Here is a 21,039-nt window from a genome sequence, read left to right on the forward strand (position 1 = left end):
ATCTTGGCAAAACTGGAGCAGAGGGAGTCAAATCTATAATCCAGATTGGATTGTATGTCATACAGGAGGTAAGATTCATGTAAGATAATAGCAGTAACCTGAAGCTTTTAGTGAGACCCCCAAAGTTAAGGAATGCATGCACACAGGATTTGTTTCGTATGATACCAGAAGTCAGATCAGTCGTAAGTATTGTTTGCGCATACATATATGACATGAAATATTGGGCAATTAACTAACCATGTCATAGAAATTCTTCAGTGACGCCACCACAAATTAAGTAGTTTTCCAGTAAAACCCTGTGTGTGAGGATCCAGGGCTCAGAAGTACTTGTTCCAGGTTTTAAACTGACCTCAGAAAGAACAGTGGAGAACAGGATCCAAGAGCAGTCTTTGTTAAAGCACGCTCCACATACTTTTAAGTATACGTTTAAGAAGACCTGAAAACCACCGCGTCTCAGTTCTGGAGGTAAAAGAACCCAGCAGACGAATCAAGCTCAACCCAAATCATTGTAATAAGGTGAAACTGCCCCGGGTGTGACGCAGAAGGCCAAAGCCAACAGATTTAGTTACTGGGGGACCCTCTGAGCGCCTGTCAGACGGGAGCCGGACTATTTGGAGACTCTTTTGATACGACAGAGCCGCAGTCATCAGAAGAAAAAAACAAAAAAAAGGTCTAGTCAACACCTCCAGATCTCAGGGGTGTCTGGCAGAGCAGCATGCTGTTAAGTGAATTCACAGATGGCATGTTCATACAATTAAAGCCCCTCCGACTGAAGTTAGCCCCATGTTGAATAAAATACGAAAGAATTGTTTGCACTGGTGCCACTTGATGATTTGTGCTGCATTTTTAACTCTAGCTTTTAATTGAGATCTACACATAAAATAATTATCACTCTATGGATGACAAATCAATGCCTGTGTTTTTCTAACATATTTGAACATGTAGATATTTGAATCCATTTAAGTAAATCTGAAGAAAATACCTTTGCAGTATTTCTAAGTCTGCTTTTAAGAAATTCATTTTTTTCTGTTGAATAAATTAGGATGCACCCTACAGTTATTCTTACTTCAAATAAATGAAATGCACACAATTAGAAAATTACTCAAATGTTTCTTTAGTTTTTGGGTGGTTTTAAGTGTAATTGACTTTTGACATTGTAAAAAGTTAATTTTCTAATGTATTTCATCTATTTAATGGGGTGTCCTAATTTATTTAAATTGAATTAATTTATTTAAATTGAATTAAATTGAGCTTATTCAAATTAAATTACTGTTTATAGCTCATAAACATCATCGGATTACTTTTAATCTTTAGCATCTATAAAATGCAGAACACATTTTACTTAGTTAGATAAGAGAATTTGACATTTTAAAAAGTCCTTTTAAGGCCAAGTACTGTAAGCACGGGTGTCAAAACCTTTGATATAGTTGTGTTATTTTGGAGCATAACATCTGTTTCTCGGCTTCATTCATTGTGGTTAACAAAAATCCCAAATATCTGTGTCTTTGCCATGTTTCTTCAATCACTCTCCCCTTTAAATCTGTTCAAAAACGTTCAGGACAAACATACAAACCACAAAAACATGGATTTTGAAAACTATGACAAGAAAACTTCTATTTATCGATTTTGAGGTGTATTACACGTCATGTCTCTGAGGAGAAACCATATTTTATTCCATATTTTACAGGTTTCATCTTGATCTGAAGATTTATTGAGCAAAATACGTAGCAAAAAACTGTTATAGGTATAACAGTTACCTCTAACCCTAAGTTGATTTTAACCGTGCAGGCCAGTTTCACATTGAGAGTGTAATTTCATGTCCTGAAATACAAAAAACAACTTTAAGCACATTATCAATAAACAATAGTACATTAGCTCAGCTCAGTAATTTACCACCTTTTTTTCTGTAAGTGGTGAAAAACTCTAAAATCTGAGTGATTTAAAAAATTACTAATAAAAGAGTGACTTTGATGGATGACAAATCAATTTCCTTCCATTAACCATTTTAAACCTATCGCATCTGTCCACACAGTAGTATTCATGTCAAGTTTCTACCAAAATGAAACAAGGAAGATAAACATGTTGGGAAGATCTCTGGAGTGATGGATGGTGTGTGTGTTTAAATGCCACATGTTGTGTTTCTGTGCCAAGTAACAAACAAGCCAGTCATGAACTTATTCTGTCTGAATTTCTATCTGGAATGAATCACTTTGAAATCCTCATCAGATGGTGTTGCGATTGAAACCAGAGGCTGCTTGCTTTGTTTTCAGAAACAAAAGGCAGAATTTCAGCAACAACACAAGACTCTGTTTCACGTTACACTGAGACGTCTTAGACTGAAACAAAAAACTATTATTTCTTCACTGGAGCAGCATGTGTAGATCAGAAAATCTCACTGTGACCCAAGTAACATTCTTCTGTTTGACCATTGTTGAAGAAAAACTAGACAGAAAGTCCTCAAAGTGTTTAGTGGAACCTAAACTACGTCATTCACATCAAAGCAAGCTACATAGAAGTGGAGATGGCAACTTTGAAGATAAAAAAGTCGTTCTGTGTTTTCTGTGATGCCTTAAGTTGTTTATTTTGTCTTTTTGGATTTGACCTTGTCATGGTGTGTGCTGGATTTGGTGGACCCAAATGCAGCAGGCAAAGGCGTTGAGTAGATTATGAAGATTTAATGAAAAAAGAAAAACTTACAACAACAAAAAAAAAACATAGAGAGAGAGTGACCAGGAGGATGGCAGGGGAGTACGCAGAGGAACAAAAAATAAGTCTAACACTAGAGAATGGTTAGACATCAAGTACATAGTAAAACTAAAATAACACACAATAACCAGACAAGAGAAATAATTAAACATAATTATCTAATGAAAGAAAGAGACTAAAGAAAACAGAATAACAATGAAACCAGAATAAATTAATCAAACTCCAAAACAACCAAGGACTTCATAAAGTTTGGGAGATGTGCTTGGACATTTGACCCTTTGTGGTATTTCCCATGTAACAGGAACATGTATTTGTAGTTATGGTCACTGCATCACTTACCTGGTAATTCTGGTTCACTTAATCACAGTTATAAAGTTAGAAGACATTGAGAGGATGTCACTGATAATGTAATTCACTGCAAGGGTCAATACTGTTAAACAACAAGTTAGAAAGAGCATTCACTCTCTTTTTTCTCACCACCTGACATGACTTGGTTGAACTCTGTAACACAACACAAATCTTTGCTCTTTCACGTGAGAGCACGGCCTGTTTGTTTCTGTCTGCTGACACTTCATACCCTATGAATTTTACTAACCCTCATTGACAGCCTGACCTCTGAAAGGCAGGAGGTGACGAAATGCTGCTCAGTTCACATTCCACTTTGAAATAACTCAAAGTCATCTGTACTTGTTCCGTCCCCTCCTTGTACTTCCCGTTCTCATGTCTCCTCCTTTTATTGTATACCAAACCTGAGAATCAATAAGATACCACACTGTTCTATTTTTGCCTGCTGGGATGCGTTCCCTGCCTGTCATCAAAGTCTTCCTACATCTGTCGCGCTCTCTCTCTCTGACTTGTCTGCAGAGCAGTCGGTCTATTATCTCCTCCACTTTATAGTGTAGCAGATGTGTGGGACTGTAAAAAGCAGAATCTCTGGAAAGTCATTGTGTGAGCAGTAAATCTGGCAGAAATGTCAATTCTTGGCAACAGCTTGTGAAAGAAAAGGCCCTCTGGGTGAGTGAAAGGAAAAACAAAGTAATGTCCTCACTCACTCTCATCTGGTCCCTGTTGTCTGATTGATAATGACAGCTCGCTGCTAATCAATACACCCACCCACTGTTCCAGTGGGCACATCCTCAATAAACTGTCCTCATGCGTATCTGTGCCACAGATGGTAAACCTTTTTTGAACAATCTGAATCTGCAGGCTTTTATGATTATATGTAACTGATAGCTACGGCATTAACACTAATATCTGAAGTGCACCGTTTTTAGTATCACACTGAGATTTTCCTTCTGCACCCAGACTGTCCTTAGAGCAGTTCAGGATTCCAGTAGCAGCCCAGGATACAAGCCTGGATTGGCTCCCGCATCACGGGGTTGGACGGGGTAAAAAGTGACATAACACGGCTTATGGAATGGAATGTAACGACAGCAGAGGTCTTCAATAGGACTTCAAAAGCCAGACGATTTCAGCTCAGTTAGGTATTTTCATTGTACCTCTTTTGACGACAGGAATTTCAACCCCAGAAACGTACAGCTGGAAGAGCCGGTATATATTTATTACATAACATCGCGAGCATGCAGATGCTTCACCTGAACTCAATTTGCACCAGGAAATGGATTTGGACCAAACGCTTCTGGCTGGGTTAAATAACATGAGTGGATTTACTGTTGATGGTTTCCAATATTTTACTGCGCTCCTATGACAACAATCCTCTTTCCAGCTTCAAATGTTACTTTAGTCCCCTGTTCCTGTTGACATCATCTCCTACTCTATAGCTACAATATTTTTTTACTGTTGCTGTACACCAGACAAGTATGACATTATGACTGCTGACAGTGAAGAGTGTTGTACTGGTGAAAAAGCAGCAAGAGTCATAGTCATGCAAGTCTCATTGTTGTGGTTAGCTCAGTTAAAATTGCTAGTGCAAAACGGGAACAAACACATTACCAGGCAGATCATTATAATGCTATGCCTGGTTGGTCTATAAATTTGGAAGTCCAAACTATGATTAGTTCTAAAGAAGACTTTTGGATGATAGCTGAAAAACGCCTCCAAGAAAGAAGAAAACAGGTCCAGTGTCCTCCAATCTTTACACACAATTAGCAGATTGCAGTGGTTATTTGAAATGCAACTGGAACATTTGCCAGAAGAAAGTTCCAACCTTTTGATGGAAATGTATCACAACAAACCTGCGTGAAAGGACTAGGATTCTGAATGCAGCAGACGTTAGATATCAGATTCATGTTAAAAACAATCCAGTCTAATGTACAGTAGATACTTGGTATAAGGCTTCTACCTTCTTGGAAAATGGAGACATTTCTTTTTTTTTTTAAACATATTTTTGTGTTTTCAACTGTGATGTTTTGTTAAAATGTTTGAACTCAGAACAACTCATGAAACCTGTGTGCAAAATACTGTCTGAGTTTTACTGGTTACAATGTAGGAACTTGAATGAACAGATACAAGTTTTATACGTTAGGAAAATAATCAGTGCCTAAACTTTGCGTTTTGCTCATTGTTGCAAAAAAGGGGATGGGGTCAGCAACCTTAAATTAGCTCTATAAAGGAGCCAATGAAGGCTGGTCTCCTCAGGTACTTCTTCTGGTTAGCCTTTAGGCCACCCTTCTTTGTGTCTCATAAAGTCTTTGGGCTGCCCACCTGAACTTTTTACTTATTCTGTTTGAACTCCTTGGATCAAGCTCCTGGCCAGTGGAGCACAGAGTTTAAGCTCTGTGCACCGTTATATCTGACAACCTGCCTGAGGTGTTGCTTTTGTTCCTTCAACTCCTGATGGGAGTCTAGGTGTTACTCTTTTGTGGGGAGCTATTTGTCAGTTTCTCCTATTATGCACCCTGTTTTGTTCTGGATTTGTTCTGAATTTTGCTTCATATGTTTGGAAAAACCTCCACAGGGAGGCGGACAGGTGGGCATTCTGATCAGACCCCCAAACCATCTCAACTGACTCCTCCTTTTGATGAGACTACTTGGAGGTCAGCCCGATTGATGGAACTTCTTTTTCCACTTATTATGTATTTAATAATTATTATGTATTAAAAATAATCCTTTTTCACCATCTTTTGCATACCTCATTGAGTCCTTTGTCACTCAGCAAAAAGCCTGACTGTGTCACACACACATGCTGTAGTTGGAGTGGTTAGCAAGTGACCAGAGAGATCATACTTTTTAGGAAGGAGAGATTAAAATCCACCCTCTATTTCTCACTGCCATGCACTTGGCGGCCAGCAGACCGCCCAGCCCTGTGCCTTTCCACTCTCTAAGTTTCTGACCACATGCAGCTAGAATGGAGAGATGGTGTGGGTTGAAGAAATGGACAGAAAAGAGGAGACACTGGACAAGCATGAGGTATTTGAAAACTACTCAAGCAGCAAATTTGAGGTGCTCATTTTCATATTGTTCAGTGATTTTCTTTTTTCTCCTTATGAGAATGATACTGGGAAATATATTTTCCTAAAGTTAATCAAAGAAATGGAAGGAGTTCAGTAAAATCAACTGACTTTTTAAATTATTCCAGACACGATATTTTCACAGATATCTAAAGAAAACTGGGAGACAAAAAGCACATTGCACTGAGTTAAAACTGGTGTCGTAGGCTATATTATACAACAATGGCCTAAAAATTCTAGTCTTGCAAAAAATTACAAAGCGCTAGAGCTTCTATAAAAGGAAAAGGTATGTGTTGTACTTTCCAGGCGAGTGGATTATCTGTGCTTGTCAGAAATTGCTTAAGTACCTTGGAAAGTGTTTATCAAGCTGCGATCTGGAGGCCATCAAAGAGAGATCAATCAGAGCAAAAATATTTACTGACAGGAGGAGCTGTTTGCTGAGATAATCTTCACAAGGGGAAGATTATGCTGAGCAACAAAGATATGAATCGAGGTGCTGGGGAAAAACTGTGATGCCATTGAAATTTGAACAAAAGTTAAATATTTTCAGTTAAAGATTTGTTGATAAGATTAGGACTTGAGGATTTTTTTTTTGTGCTAAATTTTGTACTCCATGCTCACTATGCGTCATGGAAACAAAATAAAAATTTTAATCTGCCTGAAGTGCGAGAGAGCTCATCTAGTGAGCAGAGCCAAACATTCACAAACAAATCCTTCAAAAGCACATTCTTCTCCTTCTGCTTCACATTTCTTTACCTGTTCTTCCTGCTGTTCTTCCTGCTGACGGATCAGAGAACGACTAAACGTCACCCTGTCCCTGACTTTTTATTCATTCCAACAACCGTCCCACAATACTGCTGGTCCTTTTGTCTTGAGTCCTCATATACAGTATTTGAGGAATGCAGACTGAAGTTTGATATGCCGGGGCTTAGCGAGCATAACAGAGGGCAGAAGCCTCAGAGAATAACACATAACCAAAGCCCTAAAGAATTCCCTTGGAAACAGCCAGCAACCAGAAAACCATGCACTGGGGAGGGAGGGCAGGAGAGCTACTGAAACCCCAAACTTAAATAGCACTGACTCCGCTGCTGGAGACTGCCTGAGATAGATACTCTGCATTTTGGTTTCTGCTGTTTCTTGCTTTAGCTAAAACTGGACAAAAATACAATACGTTTAGGCTAAATTGTTTCTTTAAACATTTGTGCGATACGCACAGCACCTTGCTGTGTGTTCACACGCCTCTTGAACTTTTTCACATTTTGTCAGCTTACAACCATTAAATTCTGTAGAGCAGCTTAAAGTAGGTAATGTGCTACAGAGCACTATTTACTCCATCACATGCTACAACAAACCTAGCAAGATATGTCTGCTACCTCGAGGAGGTGCTGAGACCCGCACTCCGCAAATGTGGCCTTTTTCAAAGAATGGTAAAAAGACAGTCATTGCATCAGGAAGTTCAATTTAGCATAAGTCATGTAGGGCGCAGTCTCAAGTGTTTTGCAGCCTCTCCCTGGTTTTACCTTCAGGATTTGCCAGAATTTAAGGTTTTTCGTCCCTGAAAAAACGACGCCTTTTAGAAAGCCTGCCCACAGCATGTCGCTGCCACCACCCTGGGTTAATCTAAGGGCAAGTATGCAAGAGGTTTAGACCTCAAGCAACCATGGTCTTTTTAGCTTAGCTGAACAACTCATACCTCAAGATTGAAAAAGAAAAAAAAAGACAGAAAATAAACTTGTCTTGGTCTTTCACATAAAATGCATTGAAGTCATTTTCTATGCAACACTGGTCTTCGCCAGATCATCATATGTCTTCTTGTCCATGGTAAATCAAAACAGGTTTCAGTTTCATGTTTCTTGGTTTGGTTTTTCTGCTGTTTCTTTCCAGTAAATATAACATTGTGCTTCACCTACCTGCCTGTGGAATTAAATTACATGACCTCCATGTGAATGATACCCCTATCGAGATTTTCCATGTTGCTACCTGAGAAGTTTGTTTTTTTCATCGTTTTCTTATTTATTTTGCCTTTATTCATATGGAAAGCTACCAGTGAGGCACAGCGCCATGTCTTCCGGGGATTCCAGTTTGAACACTCCTAGATGTGTGAATTGTCAGCAGTACTCAAAGTATTTTGAAGCTTCTAGCCACTTTACTTTGTGATCTCTTTTCAAGAGATGCAAATAGTGACTATACATTTTAGCATATATCTGTGTTAGAAAACGTTTAATTTCTTTGAAACTGCATAAGATTAATCACTAATTGTGTTCAAATCTGTTGTCAAAACCCACATGTTGGTCACATGTGTGGTTACATAAAGTTATTGCCTCCAGCTTGTTGACATTTTTTTTAGCAGCAGCAAAAATAGGATACGTACACACACCGTGGACTTACATGCTCTGACCCGTGCCACCACAACAATTACAGTCACCGCTGTTCCCCCTCTAACTTGAGTGTTCACAGTCTTTAAATAAAATACACTGATGTTGAATAAAATCAATCATTCCCTGGTCAGCTTGACGTTACCAAGCAGATGTTGTGTCTACAGATGTTCACATGTTTGATGCCACTTCACATGGTTCCCAGGCTTTAATGGTGTGACTTTCTGGCCTTCACTATCTATGTGAAAATAGTTCAGTGCGCTTCAGCACACAACGCTGTGCAAGAGCTGGACTTTCTCACAATTTGTTACATTGCAACCACAAACATCCAAGAATTTTACATGGTGGATCGACACAAAGTAGCCTACATGTTGTAATTAGTAGATTGAGTGCATGTGACTTTGTAATCTAAACCCAGATAAATCCATCTGTTCTGTGGAAACAGAGGCTTTTAGAGAACATCGTTGCTCCAGCAGCATCCTGCAGACCTAGGAACACAACACGGGTCAGGGATAACGCTGTAATAAACCTCAAAGCAGTGTTAAACTTAAGAGTAAACTTTGAACATCTCACAAAGCACTCCATCATCAGACAATGAAGACAGTAGAGAACAACTGCAAAGCCACCAAAACATGACCGTCTACTTTTACTGACAGACGTTATTCATTAAAACAGAATCCTTGGGATTAAACACGATGTTGGAAAAAAAATGGTAGAGTATACTTTTTCTTTCCATCAAGAACTCTAAGGCCTTTCAGAATTGTTGGGGAGGCTATCTGATATAAAGACTGAGGTTCATCTTCCACCATGGCAATAACTCAAGAAAAAATTGATGTGATTTAAAGCAAATTTAAACCAAATGGACATTTTGGATTGGGTACTTGAAAGTTGCTCATGGATTCCCAGGATTGCTGAATATAAATTCTTCTACTTTGCAATTATGTGCTACGCTGTGTTGGTCTATCACATAAAACCACTGCAAAATACAGTACATTTTTCAGGTTATTACATATAAAAATGGAAAAATAAAATAAAGGGGGTGTGAATTCTTTTGCTAGGGCCTATACTAAATCTACAACGGTGGAGCGTCATGGCAGCGTGTGCTTGTCTCTAATCGTCTCTTTGATCAAAGGAGCATATTGGGACTCCACCACTAAGCCCCTGTGGCCCATGTCAGGCAGAAAAGAGCCAGCACCACTTACCCAAATGCACATATCTCATCCAGTGGAATCCATCCAGCTTCACCCACTAAGCCGCAGAGAGGCAACCACTTAACAGAAGCATCATCCTCTTGTATAGTCTGTAATAATGGCATGGAGAAATCCAACCACACTCAAAGGAGATGCCGTCTTAAAGGACTGATTAACCAGAAGCTGTGGAAGGTGTGGTGTTTACAGTCCCCCATGTACCGATGCAGACATTAGACAGCACATGTACACACAGAGAGATGCAGAGAAGCATGAATACTCCCACTAAGTGCTCTGCTGGTGCTTGGCTGTCAGGCTACAGTTAAAGTAAGCAAGCAGTGGCAAGTATGCCCAATGTCTGATACACTTCTGTGCATTTAATGAATGAGGTTGTATTCTATGAAAAGGAGCTGGCAAAGGAAGGAGGAAATTTTTTTTTAAAAAAAGCTATATTTCTCGGCATAGATGTGACGCCATTATGATGCTTGTTTTGTTTCTTCACACTGCGTTTGATTGTGTTGTGAAAGCACAGGTTAGGTTTTTTGTTTCCACAGGTCATCTTGCGGGCAAAATCCCAACCACAAGCCGAGCTGTTTGTCCGGAGAGAGCTGCCATCTCTCTTAACAGACTGAGCACGCCTTTTTGATCAGCTGCCAGGAGGGTGCTTCAAGACAAAAGGTGTCATATGTTGGCAAAGATCACTGAAAAAACAGGTTTTTTTCTTTACACGCTTTTGCCTCAAAGCTCCACCAAGTTTCCAAGTGTGCTCCGCCAAAGAAAGTGGCTTCATTTGTGTCGAAGTAAGACTCTTACAGTTCGTCTATCCTTTCAAAGCAGATGATGCATGCATTTCAGTGGACGTGCTTGCAGATTCACCAGGCACTGCAACAATCGCCTTGTGACAACTTTCTCTGTCTCACAGCTATTTGATCTCCTTGTGAACCCACAACAGGAAATGGAAAATCAGAACACAAAGATAAGCACATGAACTGTGGGAATTTATCGCTAAAAAGCCTAGAAAAATATTCTCAAGTGTTTTCCCCCCTGCTACTAGAAAGAATTTACCTTGCATGCATGCAAACTAAGTTGTTTTAGACAGACAGAGAAAAAGAGAAAGAAGTTTCAGCTGTCTGAGTGTAAAAAAAACAAAACAAAAAAAAACAGTCAGACTCAAACCGTGGTTGCTCTTTTGGGGAGAAACCACAGCTATGTCAGCTTAAGCTCAAGATAACACATAGACCAAAACAGGATATTAAAAACGGAGTTCGCAGCTCCCAAAAAGGCCCATTCCAGCTTTGGTCGGTGTTTACTGCATGCATCTTTCGATCCAGGAATCACATTTAGCTCTATGCAAGAGCTACTTTAAAACAAGTGGCTGCACCCTGTGCCTCTAGGTTTCAAACTAGGTTTTGAAACCTCTAGGTTTCAAAAGCTCTTCGATCATATATGTATCGGTTTTCGCCTTCACTGTAAAGTAACATAATGGGTCCTTGCCCAGACTGTGAGTTAGAAGTCATGAAAATACTTTGACATATTTACAGCGGTTCCACTAATGGTTTCGATTTTACTATCTTGCACAGTGGCATAGAAATTAGCAGCCCATTTCCTGACCCAAGATCTGTGCAAATCCTGGATGGAGGGATATTCACTCTCAGAGATCTTCTCTGCAGACCTGATTGTTGCAGTCTGTCCCCTTTCTGCTTTGTAGATGAACCAATCAACACAGTGACAGATGTGTATGAGACAGACTAAATATTGATTGTGAAGAAGATAAACAACAGCCTCTGTGGAAGGTTGCACTTTCTGAATTGCCACAAGAAATGCAACCTACACAGGACCCTCTTCCAAGCAACGTTTATTATACGTGAGGATCATGTCAGGTCCCAAGAATGGGTGACTTCAGGGAACTAACTGCAAGTGGTCCACAGTTGCCACAATCGTGTCATCTATAAAGTTCAAGAATTCCCCAGATGGGTAGTGGAGTCATTACAAAAGGAGGGACATACATCAAGAGTTTTTCCTGGTCATTTTGAATAAAATTGCTTACAACTAATCAAAACCCAAAATTCAGTTAGACAAAATGAATACATGGGACCAATTTAAAAAGCTCCTCTGTCAGAGTTAAACATAATTTTTCCTTCCAAATTAACTTTTCAATAGTATGCTTGAATACAGCACCTTATCAACAGATGTGTTCTTTAGCAATGCTCTTTAGGACATCCATTAAATATTTTTGTTTTCATGATCTGTAGTCATGAAAATTAATAAAATTAGACAAAATAAACGTATAAATTAATCCATGTTTCAAAAAAGTTTCTCTTTCTGATTTGGTAGTGTGACCCGCAAATGAAATTCTACTTGGTGCTTCTGCAACCTTGAACAAGCTCTTTGGCCTGCAACATCCTGTAATGTGTATACCGTATTCCTAAAAAGTAACAGCTGCTGCTATATTTAGGGCTGTAAGTTGAGTTGTCTCCTTTGAAGCTGCCTAGCAAAGTTTCAAGTCTCTGCAAACGCAGATTTTTTTTTTTTTTTGCGTTTTCATGCATGGCTCCGTCTCGATGACCGTCACAGCCTGTCAAGCTGGTGTGCTCTGTGGAGCTCTTTCAGGTGAACTGCATGCAGTGGTTCTCTGAAAATCTACAGTCAACTGTTGTGCACCACAAAACATTGTAAAACACAAATTGATGTTTAAGGAATATTCCTTCAAGTGTAACCCACTGAGTCTAATTGGTTACAAAGCATTCTCATGTGTTACAAAGCAGTATTTTATCAACTTTACTCAATTTCCTAAACTAGTGAAAATATTTGGCTTGTAAACCACTTCTCTGAGATAAAGTCACAAGTTTATTCCTTGTTCTGTTCCAGGTTGAAATGATCTGTTGCTTTTATTTATTTTCCATTGAACATTTTGTCTTTTAAGAGCTTTGCCCCCATATCTCATTTCTCAACATTATCTTGTCTCTAGATCACCTAATTACCACTTGTTACTCATCACTCATCTGTGTCTGCTCCTGCAGTCACGCCTTCTTTTCAGAGTTTCTATCTGTTTATGCCCAGGTAGGAGCAGAGACATGCCAGTAAATGTTTTTTTTTTTCTTCTCTACTCTGCTGGATTACTTTTTGTTTAGCTTGATAATGTACAAAATCTCCTACAGCATTATTTTTAGTTGAGTGTTTTTTTTTTCTTTTTTCTTATCCTGTAATCTGCTTGCATGTACTGCTCTAATATTTTTATTTGGGATATTCTGTAACCATAGATTATGGTAAAACAGTGGCTTTGTCAACTTTTTACAAAAAAATTGCTCACACAGATAAAAAAAAAAATAAAATCAATAATTTGTATATTTTTTGTCTTGGATATTTAAATATATTAGCAAACAAATTAATTTCCAAAATCTAAGTACTTAGTAGATACCATCATACAGAAGTCACAGAGGAAAGTGTGAATCCTTTTTTCCAGGACTTTTGATAAATTTTTGATAGATTTCAAAAATCTATTTGAATTTTGAACCGGATACATATTATTTGCCAGATTAGCTTTCTCAAATACTAGCCTTTCTTAATCAAGCAGGTGTGGCGGGAACTCTTTTCGCTCTAAGAAACCTTCTTTAATATGCAGGGTGTGCCTGCAGCACTGACAATACTTTTGTCAATAATTCCTCAGAATGAGTCACTGAACCTATGGTGACCTTGTCTTAAACATACAATCCCAAGATTTCTTTGAACCCCTCCCCCTGCCCCCATAAAAAAATAAAAACCTGTTGTTCTTTGGGATGTTTTGTAACAAATTTTATGTCACGGTGAATCATCTTGTCGCTAATAGACGATCTTTGAGGTGACCACCGTCACCTAGCAACCAGATAAAACATACCCCAACCAGCTTTGCGCTGGTTGTGAAGGTTAGCTTATAGGCTAAGTTGAGGCTAGCCTAAAACGTTTAGTTTTATAGTAGAAAATGGTTAAACAAACGATACAGATATTCGGTCGAATTAAGCCCACGAATAAAACTGCGGCGGTAAGAGCACAATTTTCGGCTTTCAGATTTATGTAATGGAAATTAGAGTTATTTGGTGTTAAGATTAGATGAAGTAGAGGACTTATTGCCCGTGGCGTTTAGCACATGCATACAGTCTAGTCTTTATTCAGAGAAGCTAGACTATTTATACAAAACACCAGGTGTCAAAATATGCAGATGTTTACATATATGTTTCATTTTCTTCTTAAGGACATTTTTTTCCACTGAAGATTTTACCTTCATTTGTCAGTTATAACTTTAATGAGGATGGCTCCTTTCCATAAGGTGTCCTAATAAATTATTCGGATGAACAGGAATCCACAAAAGAGTCTCAGAGCCTTTTCAGCTCTGGCACACCTGGAAGGAATGCAGTTGTTTCAGATTGTTTTCAGTGACACATTTCATGGGGGCTTCTTGCTATAACTTGTCTATTATAGAAACAGTTCACGCTATAAAGTCCACATTTTCTTGTCTTTTTTGCTATCTAAAACACAATTATTGTTGACATGTAGTTATCAAATTTGAATGTTGTTTTTATTTTATTGTCTACAAATACATTTCAATCCAGGTCCTCAATCCGATACAGATAAGAAAAAAGTTGAAACATTTTTGCAAAGTGACCAAAATCACTTTACAGTAAATTTTGTAAGAAGCTTTGACTCCTATGCGAACATTTGCTCCACATTTTACATGTAAACATAGGTTCTCATAGGATGCAGAGCTAAAACTGTAATTTCATCTTATTGAAGCGCTTTTCTGAACAGAGCCCCTGTTTTAAAAAACAAGAATCCGACGTAGTTTCTTAGTGCTTTAGTGCTACCTGACAATATCCACCAAAATGAAAGAGTACAGCTCCCCCTCTAGGGGCTTTTTCAGGGTTTGGCAAACATCTCTGGAAAAAAACAGCGTTGATGAGGAGGGCAAAGCAACAAACAGGGTGACAGTGGAAAACCAATTTAATCACTGGGACCATATCTTTTTTTTTATTCTTCCAGCCCTGGAGAATGCTAATTACATCAGTGTCCATTGGAAACATATGCCAGAGGCTCAAAAGCAGAGAACATGGGTGTTTAGAGCTCCCCAGCCAAGCCCACGTAAATGGCCTCCAGTGCTAGAGCTCAGTCGATATTGGTTTAATGTTCTACAATTTTCTCTGTCTCCCTTGGGGCCGGGCTTTGGCTTGAATCTGCAGAGCCAGCATTCTCAGTGCACTGATCCTGATTGCCTCTTTAGTACTGTTGCTTTCCACAGGATACTTGCACCATAAACTGCCATCTTTTCATTTCTGGGCTTTTTCAATGCTCAAACCACAAATGTCCAAACCTATATTTCTAACTAAAGATGATGTATAGACTTTATGTTGAAGTTGGACTGCAAGTATGACTCCACGTACAATTACGGCAAAAAATCAGTAAAACATAGCAGACCAGTACATGAATGTTTATTTGACTGCTCTTAAATGCTTCCTAAAATGTCATTTTATGGTACATTTTCTGTCTATAGTTGCCACTTTTAGAAGTTATGTGCCTGTGTTTATGTTGCCTCTGGCTCCCTCAGGTGTACTCTGTGAACCACGAGGAGGAAACAGGTGCCTCTCTGGAGTTTTTGGTGCCCAGGGACCTGGCTGATGGCATTGTTAACCACAAGAGGGAAAACTACAAGTTCAGGTAAATTCATTTACATAAGTGTTTGCTGTAAAGAATAAATAAAAATACCTATTTGCTTGTGCTTGTCAATGATACTTGGGAAGGCAAAGCATGTTTGTTTATATAGCACCATTTATACACAAGCTAATGCAAGGAAAAATAAAAGAACAGAGGCAACGGCATAAAAAAGAAATGAAGACAAAAAAAGTGAACTGTTAAAAAAAACATTTTCTCTCTCAATGTTATTGCTGCCGTTGCTATTGATTAACTGAGTACAGACATTCACTCATTCACTCTTTGCAATTTTAAAAACACTCAATGAATATAAGGAACTGCAACTTGTGACAAATAAATGTCAAGTTGTGTATTGTCAGCATGTATATGGATCAAGACATTCTTATTCTCCAGTTATCTGAGATAAAAGAACAATAAATAATCTGAATTAAAGTCGCCTGAGGAAGGAACCTTGGGGGAGCTCCACATGTGATCTTGTATTTTATAGTCTTCATAGTCCTGTGGTGTGATAAAACACTTCCCTGGAATGGAAATTGTGATAGACATTGCTGTTTTGCTAAAAAACTGAACGCAGCTTGTAATAAATTAATTTTTTTCATAATCTTAAAAAAAAACAAAAACAAAACAAAACAAAAAAAACACTGGCTTTGACAAGGTCATGTAATTAAATATTATTGAGGTATGCAGGTTAAGCCTACAAAGGAATTACCTACCTGCAATATTTCAGGTGGAACGCAGCTAAAAACATTTTTTCTTTAATACTTGTGGGCACCAGGTGGAAGATTTCAAGTCATTACAGTTTCTCTGAGACACACACAATTCAATGATTGAAAATAATCAAGATGCAGTAATAATTCTGGAATCATCGAGGATGTAAGCAGATTACCGGAGATGGAACTACATTCTGCTTATGTTATCCTGGACAATGATATTAAGAGTAAAGTATTTATTTTTATTTATTAGGCTAACAGTGATTTAAACTTAGATTAATCTGTGATCAGTCTAAGTATCAAATTTGTGCAAAAACAAACAAACAAAACATGACTAATTTTATATACGAGGAACAAATATGCCGGATGATCTAAGTGTAAAAAGCTACAATGAGGAAAGCCAACACTCAAACCTGGCTCATGTGGCTGCATTTGAACTTTTTCCCCATGAATAATTCATCCACAAGTCCTGTCAGTGAAGAGCCAGAACATCTGTCTAAAGCTCAGCTGCTGCCTCAAATACCCTCTGTGCAGGGTTCATGCCACGCTTCCAAACCTTAAATTCACAGTTAGAAAGTCAGACAGCAGTGGACACTCAGAGCCTCTGAAAACCACATGGTCTTATAATAGCTCGCAGAGGTTCCCCTGTGCCCTTATAGCAATAAAGTTTCCACTTTTAACAACCTTCCATGGGTGGATTCTGTTCACATTTCTCCTCATCTTTCTGTGGGCTTGAACATGATGCAGCTTTGTTTGTTTTACAGAACAGAACCACTGTTCAATAAACCTCATCTATTTAAGACATTAAATATTTAACAATCAGCTGTGGATATTCCAAATAAACAAAATCTTTTGGACTATTCTTAGCCTGTTTTGTTAAATGTGTCATGACGATTCTGTGTTGTTTCCCATTTCTCTCCAGGTTCCGAAAGGTTTTTGAACAGCACATTAAACAAGATGTGATATTTGAAGAAATCGCCAAACCAGTTGCAGAAAGGTATAACAAACAAAAAAAATCTTCGATGTTTACCTAAATGCTTAGCTTTTTAGACACTTTATATGACACGAGTGATGGAAAAGATCTTATCTGTGCATTGTACACCCCCAGACTAATGTAAGGCCACACAGATTCAGCCAGCCTTGTTGACAGGAAGTTAGTAAAGCTCAGTTTTCTTTAAGATGGAAATGGAGGGTGTCTGTGATGCTTGGCACGTTTTAAGCACTTAAACCACTAAGTGGACGGAGCTGGCAGGCAAGATGGCACACTGTGCCATCATGAGAGTGAAAGCCTTTTCAAGCCACAAAGCTGTAGTCTGTATTTAACACATAGGCTTACAGTAAATGTACACGTGAGATGAATATACTTCTTTGTTGCTGTATTATTTTCTAATCCGCCATCATAGCTTTTATTTTAGAAAAGGGAAGTGATGGAATCAACACAGTATTGTTTGCCAACTACTGATATGGTCTGTTGGTTGTTTAGAGCCTGGTTTTATTTCCTGGTCCTTTATTTTTAGTCGGCTCCAGTTTTGGTTTCCTTATCAATCTTTTGTAACAGTCTTGTTTTACCTTCTGCGACGTTCAAATTTGTCAGTTGTTTTAGCAACTATATTTAATGTTTTATTATTTTTGCATAGTGCCTTATCATTTTTTATGGCTCAATATCAGCTGCCGTCTGCTGTCCCATGGGGCCAAATTGATATCATTAGATGTAGATGTGTTCCCTCCATAATAGTTCTGTTAGTGCCTGTGTTTGTCCACTTTATTTACTTTAAAGTATTGTTTTTGTTATCCCGTTGGATTTTATCTTTCAGCACACAATTTTACTGTTTGTGATCAGTTAAATTAGTTTATATGTTATCTTAGCGTGAGTTTCCACCACCATTTGTATTGTACATAACTTTGTCCCTAAAATTGATTTAAAAACACACAGACACGTGGAGATTCATAGACATTGTTAAAATACGTGTGTAAAAAGTCTACCTAGAAAATTATCTTTTCATTAATGTAATCTCATGCTAAACATGTTGAAACTACTAAACAACTGAGGTTGCAGTCGTTTAGTAGAACCCGCTCCCTCTTCTTCATCACTCCATCTAGCTTCTTCATCCCAAGCTACAAATAAATTGCTCAAATCTTTGCTAAAATCGCTCACAATTTCCTCCAATTTTGTGTATTGAGCCTTACTTGTTTTTAGTTTGACTTACATTGAATACGTTGTAAGATGACGCTGGCATTTCACCCAGTTACTACAGGCGAAAACAGCCCCACTCTGCAATCTCAGTATTCTGTGAGAATTATTTATTATTCAATGTTTTTGTGGACACAGAATGAAAGCACAGTAGTTCATATTTTTATATCACTGAAGTGTTTATGTTGCGTCAGTGACACTTTAACTTTTACTTTTGAAATAAGACAAGACAAACAGGAAAAGATTTCCTGAAATCAAATGTTTTTTTTTTGTTTTTTGTCAAGGTTCTTCCTTGCTTTAACCCCAGCAAACCTTGCCTACACCTCAGATTTTCTCTACCATCTTCTCCACATTCCACCCAACCATCATTATTACACTGGGACCTATTTGTGGAATCCCACAAGTACTTTGGATTTTCTTAGCTATTTGGAGACATAAAAACAATGGTTGACTAATTAGTCTGATGTGTCTGACCTTTAAGGTATTATATTTCCTTCCTAAGCTGGCAGTTTTAATGCTTCTCATTTTGTTGTGGCAGCTGGTATACATCAGAATAAAAATCAGTAGTCACCGGCAGGCAGCATCTTTCCACATTAATTAAAACCTTGACATGTTCTAGTCTTTGAAATGAGCCTTCTGTCTGTAGTCTAATCATCCGGTCAAGGCATGACCAGTCTGTTTCCCTAATCAGACATATCTCAGTCCATCGTTAGCTCCTTGTATCCTCAAGAGAGATCCACCTTATACCAACTCTGAAAATGCCATGGCCAAAGAACCTGGTTGTTCAGAGAATGTTGTGTCTTAGAATATTCATAGAAAGTTGAGAGAAAGGGAAAACGTGTGGTAAAAATTGCCGTTAGCAATTGGGCTAACCGCTGACCTCGAGAGGATCATCAAGCAAAATTCCTGAAGGATTTTGGGGAGTTTCATAATAGTTAAACTAAGGCTGGAATCAGTGCATCTAGTGCAAGTATGCAGAGATGAATCCCACCCATAGGCTACAAGCGTCTTATCTGGGCTAAGGATAACAAAAACTGGACTGTTGCTCAGTGGTCCAAAGGCTTGTTTACAGAGAGAAGCTTGCATTTTATTTGGAAATTAATATCTCAGAGTCTGGAGGAAGAGTAGAGAGGGACAGAATCCATGATGCTTGGAAGTCCAGTGTGAAGTTTCCACGGTTATTGATGATTTTAGTGCCAGGTCATCTGCTTGTCATGAGCCTTGCTTGTCTAGAGACCGAAAAGTTGAACGTTGGCAGTTTTTTTTTGTTCCAGGGTTGCCCTGTATTTATCTCCATCCCTATTCCCATCAACTCGAACCAGCTCATTGGCCAGTTGAAAAAAAAGCGTCTACACAGGATGACACTTTCAACACCATTTTGTTTGGTGTGGGTGTTGTGCTCAGGGTCATGTGCTGTTTTAGTTTTCTGCTGCACTTTGCACTTGGCTTGAAAGCTACACGTATTTGTAGCTCACGTAATTTGTCAGATGTAGGTCATCTGACAAATTAAGTGAAAGATTAGCTTCTTCCATATGAGTCTATAGCAGATGTGAGTATAATGGAGAGTAGCTGGATGTAAAATTCAAAAGAAGAAATGCATGGCATTGGACCTGAAGTAATATATTATTGTAGCCCATGTGTGGGATTCTTCTAAGCAGTACCTATCATATTACTCTGATCATTTGGAGTTGGTATTTTGAACACATGGATATTTTTTGGTTAGATATATTACGCAGCTCTACATGACCCCCTTTAAACTTCTTTATCTCTAACCTGTTTGCTTTGTTCCTTGGTTTTCATCATGGTATTTTTTTACTCTAATGTTCCCTAACAAACTTCTAAGTCCTTCACAGGAGAAATGATTTTGTGCTCAATTGTGTCTGTACTAAGTGATTCCTTAAGTCAACTGGATTTTATTTCGGGGTATCAAAAGATTAAGAGGGCCGAATACGGTTTTAATTATTTTAATTTGTAGGAAATTAGGAAAGCCATACATTTTCTTTCCTGTCCACAAATATGCGCTTCGCTTCTATCTTGCTGTGGTGTAACATAAACCACTCTGTTCATATCTCATGAAGTAGATAAATAAAAATACAGCCTCAATTGTTGGTGAAGAGCAGCCAGTTTGATGATATTGGGCTGACCAACTGTCTGTATTGTGTGATCCCATTTCACAAGGCAGTGAGACCTGCAGCTGAAGTTCAGACATTTCTGTTCAGTAGCCAGGAAAGCTGAGGTGTAAACAGGAACAAGAGCTGGGAAACGCCCAAACCTCAGTGGCACGGCCCAGCCCGCATCATTAGTACTGACATTAAGCTAAACACTGAGCTTGCGTCTTTTCTCCCCGCTGCCTATCACCACCATGACTCACACTCGATTGTACTGATGCCCAATGGCCATCCAAGTCAGTCTAGCAGGGTATCATTATTTGAGTGGACAGATGCTCTATTATAGCTGCCTGTTTTCCTGCTGCTTCATGTAAGGTGTATATATATATATATATATATATATATATATATATATATATATATATATATATATATATATATATACATACATATAAATCTACGTTGTTACGTTGTTAATCTAAACATTGAGGCCTCTCTGTCCTTTTACCACCTTTTCTTGGTTTATCTCAACACTTAATAACTGCGGTTTTGACCACTTTTGATGTTTTAATCTCACATCTCACAATAGTTTCGTCATTTAAGAGAAAACTGGTTTCAATCATTCTGCGCACGTGTAGAAGTGCAGCTCCATGCCAAACCCAAATACAGCAGA

At 38.4% G+C, this 21,039-nt stretch overlaps 1 protein-coding gene across 2 annotated transcripts in view; it reads left to right on the top strand.

Moving 5' to 3' along the window:
* Window positions 1-13,487: 13,487 nt before the first annotated feature.
* The window catches only part of kif6 (kinesin family member 6), a 52,868-nt gene continuing 45,316 nt past the window's right edge, over window positions 13,488-21,039 (top strand). Inside the window, exons 1-3 of one of the 2 annotated variants that reach the window (XR_532602.2) lie at window positions 13,488-13,696; window positions 15,254-15,363; window positions 16,990-17,064. Coding sequence is in view for 1 of the 2 variants with exons in the window: in XM_008399650.2 (XP_008397872.2) it covers window positions 13,637-13,696; window positions 15,254-15,363; window positions 16,990-17,064 (245 nt within the window). In the remaining variant the exon portion in view is untranslated. The remainder of the gene's footprint in view (window positions 13,697-15,253; window positions 15,364-16,989; window positions 17,065-21,039) is intronic. The other variant, XM_008399650.2, reaches the window with a different exon arrangement.

Source organism: Poecilia reticulata, chromosome 22, assembly GCF_904066995.2.
Source record: "Poecilia reticulata chromosome 22, P_reticulata-male-v2, whole genome shotgun sequence".
In the NCBI taxonomy this organism is placed as follows: domain Eukaryota; kingdom Metazoa; phylum Chordata; class Actinopteri; order Cyprinodontiformes; family Poeciliidae; genus Poecilia; species Poecilia reticulata.